At 51.4% G+C, this 10245-nt stretch overlaps 1 protein-coding gene across 1 annotated transcript; it reads right to left on the reverse strand.

The window, feature by feature from the left end:
- Positions 1-1607: 1607 nt before the first annotated feature.
- jade2 (jade family PHD finger 2) lies at positions 1608-9050 on the reverse strand (the record flags this gene model as incomplete). Its single annotated transcript, XM_067229075.1, is given in 4 exon segments — positions 1608-4319; positions 4360-5470; positions 5670-5815; positions 8922-9050. Coding segments are annotated over 2 exon segments (837 nt in total). The 3' UTR covers positions 1608-4319; positions 4360-4699.
- Positions 9051-10245: the final 1195 nt, after the last annotated feature.

The following is a 10245-nucleotide window of genomic DNA, read 5'->3' on the forward strand; positions in this document are numbered from 1 at the left end:
TCTCTCTTTGCTATTAACAAATGGCACAACATTCTTTGAAACAAAGATCACAGAAGAAGAAACTCCTGTAACATTCATGTTCTGTATTGTGAACTGATGGGACAGAGGAATGGTTCAGGGCAGCAGTGATTCCCAACCGCTTTTAAGGACAAATATGACTAATGAGGGAGGAGGAGCCTGTCAGGGTCCAATCTGATTGGAGAGATCACTGATTGGTTTTCAAATAGTGCATGTGACCTATAAGAACACTGGGATAGGAAATTAAGAGGCGGGACCTGTCGACCTGCTGTTACGACTGATTGGTGGCAGACCAATAGGGGGAGAGATTGAAGCAGAACTCATCTGGGAACGCGTTTAAACCAACGGAATGAGCTGAAGAACAAATCACGACAGACATCTGAGGCAGGTCGCTCCACTTTGAAGCAAAAACGTAAAACTTTGCGAGTGACTTCGACTTGAGGGGAAGAGATTTGAGGAAACAGTTGAAAGTTGATCAGGCTGAGGAAGGGGGAGAAAGAGCCCTTCAGAAAGGACTGCTGGTTCTAATGAGACACTGCATGACCCCCGGTGGTCATAAATAGCCCGCTCAAACCGGAGAACCGTGGTTCTGTGTGTGTCCTCTGAGGAGAACAAAAGGTCTGGGGCAGAGCACGGGGATATGTGTGTGTGTGTTGGGGGGGGGGGGGCACTTTAACTGCAATTAGCCTGGAGTCTCAAGTGAGGCTCTGCATCCTCTCACACACACACAGGTACAGTACACACAGGTGTGAAGTACATTTTGTGCACATACACAGTACACATGTACTGGACACACACACACACTCTCACAGACTCAACCAACTGGCTCGACAGTTTTCTATTGAATGTTATCAAATCCAATTTGATCTGGTTCTGTATATTCAGCATGAGCAGCGAAGGCAAATATACTCTGCTCCAGTGCAAACAGATATGTTTCTGTTCTTACAGTGTGTGAGCCAGGGCTAGCGAGAGAGAGCGAAGGGCTGGTGTTGTTTAGATTTGCTGCTTGTTAAGTTCACTGTGTGGACAAGACCCAAAACAGAGACGAAAGAACAAACTGTCCTCTCTCTCCTAATCGCTCTTTCACTCCACCAGCATGCCCCTCCCTCCCTCCCGTCAGCCACACCAAGTCTCTCTCTCTCTCTCTCTCTCTCTCACACTCTCTCTTCTCTCTCTCTCTCTCTCTCCTCTCACACGCTCTCTCTCTCTCTCTCTTCCGAAAGCCACAGCAGAGTGATAAATGTTCTCTCCTCCACAACACATGTACGTCATTATTTGTCCTTAAAGCTGGTTGCTTTGATCCTCCTGCGCTTAAAAACAATTAGGGAGCCGGGGACGCACAGCTGTGAAGCAGGGAGCAGGGGAGAGGAGGGGGAGAGGAGGGGAGGAGCAAGAGGAGGGGGAGAGGAGAGGAGGAGGAGGAGAGGGAGAGGATGAGAGGAGGGGAGGAGGAGAGGAGGGGAGAAAGGAGGAGGGGAGAGGAGAGGGTCTGTATTAAAACCATACTTCACTGTTTGTCAGTGAACAACAGTAAATGGGGGGGGGGGGGGAGAGGAGAAGGGGAGGGAGGAGGAGGGGGGTAGCAAAGTAGAGGCAGCAGTGTGTCTGATGAGTCAGTAGAAATGAGCCACGGAGGAAGCGTTTACAAACAGCTTGCAAAGGCTTTTTAACACGGAGAAAAATGAAACAGAAAGTCGTCTCTAGTAGTAGTAGTACAGTATTATTTCAATATTGTTGGTGCATACAAAATAACAGCTAATGACCGGTTCCCTATTGGATGAAGCAGCCTAGAACCAGTCTCCTATTGGATGAAGCAAACTAGAACCAGTTCCCTATTGGATGAAGCTACCACAGGGGCGGAGCTCCTTAAGCCATGCCTTTAGGTACGTTTGTTTGAATATAACGGTTAAGGCAACAACCATGGCCCAGTTCCAACACCCACAGTAACACACACTAGACCCAGCAAGGCAGCACCCTAGCCTCGTACCCTAGGTAGTGTGCTAGTATGGATGTGGAGACCTGAAGGAGCCCAGCCTCTTGTTGGAGGAAGAGCACATTGCTGTCACACTGCTAGCCTGGCTGATACATATGAAGACCGTTCATGACAGGCCTGTCTAAACATCGTCTACAGACTTAGTTCACAAACCCCGATATTGAATATTGAACTAAGTTTACATTGAGTTGTCTGAGCAACTTATTGAAGGGTGATGGGGAGGGAGGGGGGGGTGGGGGGGGTGGAGGGCTGAAGGGATGGTTTAGTCAGGGAACCCCCCCCCCCCCTCTCCCCCCCCCTCTCCCCTTATTGAAAAAACCCCAAATGTGTGTGTTGCCATGGTTTCCTTTCCATGGGGATGGTAGAAAGATCTCACATGGCTGTGGTGTGGGCTGTTGCCACACACACACTGCTGGTCGTCCTGAATCCTCAGTAAGTCCAGGCCGAAACACACAGTCTGAACCACTGACACAACGCTTAGAAAACTAATCATCTTTTACACTACAACCCTGTTATACCATCTCTGGTTGGGTGTGGTCGGGTTTGTCACCCAAAACACACACACACACACACCACACACACACACCCCCATACACGGTTCAGCAGCAGTCATCTCTCTCCATTAGGGGGGTCAAAGGTCGTGTGGGCTAGCCAATCGGACTGAAGGCTATTGGTCTATTGGTCTATTGGTCAAATCATTTAAAGTCCTCTATGGCTCAACTGAGATGAGATGATCTGGGAGCTGGAACCCGCCCCTGTCTAAACAGCTCTGGCAGACAATTGGTTGATTAGTTAATTGGATCTGTGATCATCACCCATGATTGGACGAGGGGACTTCCGGAGTAAGTTTACTGATGGTATGCATGCTGCCTTGTTAAAACACACTGTTCTTTGGCTTGGATCATCTCAGGTGACAGCCGATTGGCTGGATTTGAGTTCTGAAAAGGCCGGGAAGGTTCCGGAGCTCAATACAGTGATCCAATGCTGAGTTACCATGCTAAGTACTTCGGCTGATTGATTTGTCAACGAGTTTGCACATTTTGGCTTCTGCATTGGTTTAATTTGTACGGGATGAGCTACATCAAGCGCACCTGAAGTACTTGCAGATCGTATTTGACTCAAGTCAGAGTTCAAACAGTGAAACTTGCCAAAGGAACTTTCTACACATATCGCTTTATACATGTATAAAATATGTTTTTTTTTACTATATAATATATCTAAGTTTAACTTTGATTTCAGGTTCGATTTCAACCCTTTTAATAGTTTTTCTTTTTGATTCTTTTTCTTTTTGTTTTGTTCAAACCCTGAGAAATTTACCATGGACCACTTCGGTACAACGCACAACTCTCTGAGAGAAAAACGAAACAAAGATTTTTTTTCAAACAGAAACTTGATTTACAACAAAAACAACTCGACAGTACGGCCCATGGAGGAGGATAGATATAATCCGTCCTGACAGTAGGGCGTCTGTTGCCGAGCGTGGAGGGGCGGGGGGGGCAGAGACCGGACGGCCCCAACCTCTCGCCCTTGCGCCTGTGTGGTTTCTCTTGCTGTGGGGTTGGGCGGAGTGATTAATGCTAATACATCTTTCTCTTTAGGCACTGGAGCAATTAAGGATGAGAGCCCCCTGCTGGTCAGTCGCGATAACGACCCACAACAACAGGCTTTGCTTTGTTTGTTTTGATTGTAGCAAATCAGATTAGATGACTGATTGATTTGATTGGTTGATTGATTTGATAAATAATTTTTTAGGGGGGGAGGCAACAGAAGGCACACATTTGAATTCCTTAAAATACTGTTCGTCCAATGATGTAAGCTGAAATCCGAGGGGGGGGAGGAAGAAGCAATGACAGCATGTTTCAACATCTGCTTTGAATGCTAAATCATTTGCTTATAGGAGTGCGGTTGTCAATGTGTGTGAGTGTGTGTGTGTGTGTGTGTGTCTGTGTACATCCTTGTACTGTATATGCACAAATGTGTGTATGACAGTTCCTTATGTCGGTTTTGTGCTTTTAAAAAGGTAACGTTTTCCTCTGATGCTCGACTGTACACGTTCAGACTCAGAACTGAAACATGGTGGTTCCTCCCGCCCCGCGCTGGAGACACGAGGGGCGGAGGGAGGGAAGGGGGCCTGAGTCACCTGAACCAACGTTGTAATGCCCACATGCGTCACACTCCTGACGGTCGCCGTCGACAACAGGACAGCCATCAGAAAGGGTGGATCGCATGTAACAAAAGAAAAAAAAAAAAAGATCTAAAATGTGCATTGTCTTGTTTCGCTTGGTTCCAACATACAGCATCTGTAGACCTGTGACAGCATCTGTAGACCTGTGACAGCATCTTTAGACCTGTGACAGCATCTGTAGACCTGTGACAGCATCTGGAGGACACATTACGGCCTGGGTTTGTAGCCTTCTGACTGACAGCTAGCCTCTGCTACCCAGCCAGGAAGCGGAGCGCCCGGTGATGACACACTGGTAGATAAAGTACACAGATTTGGTTCATTAAAGCAAACTAGGATGGTAGTAGAGAGTACAACTGTAGGTAGGTATGTGTTTATGTGTGTAGAGTGGGTGTTGAGAGCATTGACAGTAACCGTGGAAACTTGGGAGCTGGGATGGAACTCCAATGTGAACAGTGTGTCCTGGTCAATGGAGTGTGTGTGTGTTTTAAGTTTTTGTTGGTTGTTTACGATGCCAGAACACTTCTTCTCAGCAAGTCCTCGCTCCCAGCATGCATCTGGGGGAGGCGGAGCTTGCGTCCGCTGGAGCGGGTTTCCAAGTCGCTCTGCTCGGCGTCCGAGAAGTACCCGTCTGTCTCAGTGTCCAATAGCGTCGCTTCCTTCCCTGGAAGGGGCGGATCTCTCTCCGGGCGTTCCACTGGCTCCACCCCCCCCGCCCCGCCCCTCCCCCGGGCCTTGCCCTGGCGGGTGAGGCGGAGCCGCAGGGGCACGCGGGGGGCCCCGCCCCCTGTCTCGGGGGCTGTCCCGGGACTAGAGGCTTGTCTGGGGGAGGAGGTGGGGCTGGGGGCTGAGGGGGAGGCTGGCCCCCCCGTGTGGAGGCTGTCCCAGGGACCGCGTTCCTCCGAGATGTGGCAGGAGTCCATTTTGGAGATGGGGGGCTGTGGGGGGGGGTCCTGCCGGAGGTCCATGCTGCGGGGCTGGGGGTGGAGGTGGTGGTGCTGGTGGAGGGCCCTGGACCCCCGGGAACGCTCCCCTCTGCGGGCCCCGTGGCCCGGACGCTCCTCCGGGGGCGCCGCCCCCACCCTGGGGCCCCGGGTAGAGGAGGGGCCAATAGCGACAACCGGGGGGTCTGGAGGAGGGGGGGGGCTGGAGTGCGGGGGGGCCCGGGCCCTGGGCTTGCCCCCCCGGGGCCTCCGGCCCAGCTGAGGGGTCTGCCAGGTGGACTTCATGGAGTGGTCCATCATCAGGCTCAGAAGACTCTCCTCCCCTTGCAGCAGCTAGGGAGGACACAGCAGGATGTGATGTCACAAAACAGGATATGAAGTCATAGAACGGGATATAGTGTCACAGAACAGGGTGCGATGTCATAGAACTGGATAGTCTGGCTTGGTTCTAGCTAGGGCGAGGTTGGTCTGGTTCTAGGGCTGTGCTGGTCCTGTTCTAGGGCTGTGCTGGTCCTGTTCTAGGGCTGGTTACCTGGTCAGAGAGCAGGCTGGCAGTCTTGTCCCGGTGTTGTCCGTCCAGAGCCCACTGGTTCAGCATGTCATCTGCTGAGATCTGGACAGACTGGGCCAGCCAGCTGTCAAACAGAGGGTTATCCAGGGGGAAGGTCTTGGAGAAACCTGGAGGGAGGGAGGGAGGGAAAGCCAGAGAGAGAAAGAGAGGGAGACAGAAAGAAAATAAATATCAATCAATATCAATGTTATCAACGGCAATCAGCCAGCCTCCTGGTTCTGGAGCAGCACACTGATCATAGTCATTATCATGCTGCCAAATGACATTTCTGTGGCCTGATGAATTGTGAATGTTAACCCATTTTGCATAATAAAAACACCCATTACAGTGCAAGGGCTCGCTCAGTGTCCAGGCTGGTGGTCTGTACATAGTGTTGTGTTGGTAGCAGATTCTCAGTGGCTGAGATGACAACATGCTGTGTGTTTAAGGATAATTAGACTGATTTCTATGGCTCCTTGTCTGCCAAAAGACTGTGTCCAAGCAGCCAGCCAGCCGGTCGGTCAGTCATCCATCCAGATACGGGTGCCAGGGAATGATGATGCACCTCTCCCCTCCCCATAGTCTCGCCTTAGAACACAGCAGGATGTACATTTGTCTGAACTTACTGTGGCCATGCCTTTAAATCCGATTGTCTGTCTAAGTGCCTCCAAACTGCCTGTCTGTCTTCAACCCTGCCTGTCTGTCTTCAACCCTGCCTGTCTGCCTCTAACCCTGCCTGTCTGTCTCTAAGCCTGCCTGTCTGTCTCTAAGCCTGCCTGTCTGTCTCTAAGCCTGCCTGTCTATCTTCAACCCTGCCTGTCTGTCTTCAACCTTGCCTGTCTGTCTTCAACCCTGCCTGTCTGTCTTCAACCCTGCCTGTCTGTCTTCAACCCTGCCTGTCTGTCTTCAACCCTGCCTGTCTGTCTTCAACCCTGCCTGTCTGTCTTCAACCCTGCCTGTCTGTCTTCAACCCTGCCTGTCTATCTTCAACCCTGCCTGTCTGTCTTCAACCCTGCCTGTCTGTCTTCAACCCTGCCTGTCTATCTCCGCGCCTGCCTGCAAGCCTGCCTGAGCTGTGTAATGAGATTATTTTTTTTATTTTTTTATCATAGTCATTAACACTGGGGTTTAATTCAACCTCTTATGGCCCCAACTGGGAAGCCAGAAGGAAGAGAGAGAGGAGAGAGAGAGTCTCTCTCTCCTCCCTGCTCAGTCTGTCAACACCACAACACAGGGATTGCCATGTTTGAGTCCTATCTCCTGCATTACCCTCCATCTCTCTCTTTGCTCCCCTCAACTCCTTCGCTCCTCCCTCCCCCCGTCTCTCTCCTGCCTCCAGTCCTACAACCTCTCCTCAGCTTCCCTTTCCAGTTTTACTCTTTCTTCTCCATCCTTCCATCCCTCCTTCTACATTTACATTACATTTAGTCATTGAGCAGACGCTCTTATCCAGAGCGACTTACAGTAAATACAGGGACATTCCCCCCGAGGCAAGTAGGGTGAAGTGCCTTGCCCAAGGACACAACGTCATTTGGCACGGCCGGGAATCGAACCAACAACCTTCTGATTGATAGCCCGACTCCCTCACCACTCAGCCATCTGACCCCCCACCGCCTTCTAGAGACAGGTCTGTCAGGAGGGGTGGCTGGGACGACGGCAGCGTCAGAGACAACATGCAGCAAGCTGTTTCCATGACGCAGCAACCCCCCCCCCCACCCCCCCTCTGGAAGCAGACCAACTGGAGAGGGAGGTGAGAGAGGAGGGAGGGAGGGAAGGGGAGTTGGTTTGGAAGAAGAGAATGATGTACACCAAAAAGGAGATGAAGATAAGCAGATGGGTGAGGGCTTGGCTAAAACCTACTTCTCCTGCTCTGGGCCTGGCTATGCCCTGTGGCACAGTTGGAGCAGCTCCAAAACAGAGGCTAAAGCTAGGCTAATGCTAAACCAGGCTAATGCTAAACCAGGCTAATGCTAGGCTAATGCTAAACCAGGCTAACGCTAGGCTAATGCTAAACCAGGCTAATGCTTGGTATAGGCTTAACCGCACTAATGCTAAGCTATGCTACAAGGCACATACGCTAAGCTAACACTATGCAAGGCTGAAGGGGGGTAGGAGGTGGAGGGTCATGTACCCCCAGAAATGGTCCCCCCCCTGCGGGCCCCGTGGCCCGGCCGCTCCTCCGGGGGCACCGACCCACCCTAGCGTAGGCTAGTTAGCTACGGTACTCGTGCTTGTGCTGGAGCGGATCGCGCTAAAACTCCAAACATTGTTCTCAGGTGCCAGCTCTGCCGTCGCCCTGACAACACCACTGTAGCGGACAGACTGTAGGGATCAGAGCGGAGGAGGGGGGGAACTGAGAGAAGGAGGGGGAGACAAAGAGGGAGGGAATTAAGGGGACTGTGGCAGTCTGAATAAAAGAGAGAGGACTATGCAGCGCTAGTGTCTCTCTCCACACCCCTGGCTAACCGGTCCCTGGCCACTAGTCACTCAGGGCATACCTCCATCAGGCTCATCAGCGCTTTCAGCACAGATTACCGATTGGAGATAGTATATCCTCCATGAGATTGAATCTGTCCCCTCCTCCCTCTCCCTCCCTCTCTCTCTCTCCCTCCCTCACTCTGTCCATCTCTTAGGTGGAGGAGAGAAGTGGAGAGGAGAGGATCATCTCTTTTCCCCCCAGAGGAAGAGACAAAGCCCTGTAAGGCAGTAAGCAGACTGACACAAAACAGATGGACACACACACACACTACTGAAGGACTTGCTTGTCATGGAAACGCTACCTGAGTGATCATTTCCGACAGTTCCTACAATATAAACACACACACAATCACAGAGGTGGATAGAGAGATAGCATCAGGAGAGCCAGTCAGGTGTAGAGCAACAACCAGCTTGCTCCCTGGTATCATAACACTGGTCTGTGATAACATCCATCTCCTGTTCTCTCCTCTCTCTCTTCCTCTCTCACACACACACACACACACACACTCTCCCTCTCTCTCTCTCTCTCTCTCTCTCTCTCCTCTCTCTCTCTCTCTCTCTCTCTCCCTCTCCCTCTCCCTCTCTCTCTCCCTCTCCCTCTCCCTCTCTCACACACACACTCTCCCTCTGTCTCTCACTCTCACTCTCTCACTCTCCCTTCCACATACTCTCTCTCATTCTCTCACACAGACACACACTCTCCCTCTCTCACTCGCACAGGCTGACACACACACCAGCCCATAACCAGGGTCTTACCTAGCTGTTTAAGGAGTGAGCCGTCATCAGACTTCCATCTCTCCTTCTTTTCCGGACTGCTTTTCCTGCGCTCCTTCCCTCTTTCCTTCACCCCGATCTGCCTCCCCTTCTCCCCCTTCAGGGTTTTCTCTGCAGGGGGCAGACACCACAGGTTAAATCAAACGCACACTTTACGCTTGAACTCAAAGCGCTCTGACCAGCTTTTTTCCAAAGCGACGTACAAATGGTGCATATAGTACAAGAGAAAATCTCACCAGTTCACACACACACACACACACACACATACCCCACAACATTGTGTGTGTGCATGTAAGATAGGGAGGAGAGACAGCAGCTCTGACTGATCTCCCTCTGTGAGATCCACTGTTTCCAGCAGGGGGTTCTCTGTACAGCTGTGTGTGTGTGTGTGTGTGTCGCTGTTATCATAGACCTTCCACCAGTGTCAGTTTGTGTGTGCATGTCTATTTGGTGGTGTGTGTGTGTTTCCCCTGAGTGCTGAGTTATATAAGGCGTTGCCTTTAAGAGCTGTCTCAGTTTTACTCAACCTGCAACACAAGGGAAGCCCCCACCCCTACACACACACACACACACACACACACACACACACATACACACACATACACACACCCACACACACACACACACACACACACACACACACACACACACACACACACACACACACACACACACACACTGTTCTCTGTGGAGGCTGCACTTCTGGGAAGCAGGCGGCCTTTTCTCATTGTGGTCTTTCATACAGGGGGAGATTTTACACACACACGCTCTCTCTCTCTCTCTCTCTCTCTCTCCCTCTCGTCCAGCTGGTGTGTAACCAAAGCCACAGTACAGGGTCAGGTGTCTGGTTCACACTGGGGGAGGGAGGAGAGAGGGGAGGAGGGGAGGGAGCAGAAAGCAATGGAAAAGGAAAGTGAGGACGAGAAGGGAGAAGGAGAGGAGACAGAGAGGGAGATGGACAAGAGAGGAGAAAGAGGTGTGTGTGTGTGTGTGTGTGTGTGTGTGTGTGTGTGTGTGTGACGATTGGGTTGGGTCACCGGCACACCCATCCACCTGCAGAGGGTTGTATCAACCAACACTGGCGAGGACAAACACACACACACACACACACACACACACACACACACACACACAGGCTGAGCAGTCCTCATGCTGGGACTGCCTGCTCTGACAGCCCCTGGGGGGGGAGACAGCTCACACCGGCTGCTCGTACTGTACGCTGTGTGTGTTTGTACCGTACCACTGAGTAGGAACTTCATATATATATGTGTGTGTGTGTGTGTGTGTGGGACAGTGTGTGTAACTT

Source organism: Osmerus mordax, chromosome 25, assembly GCF_038355195.1.
Source record: "Osmerus mordax isolate fOsmMor3 chromosome 25, fOsmMor3.pri, whole genome shotgun sequence".
NCBI classification, from domain to species: Eukaryota; Metazoa; Chordata; class Actinopteri; order Osmeriformes; family Osmeridae; genus Osmerus; species Osmerus mordax.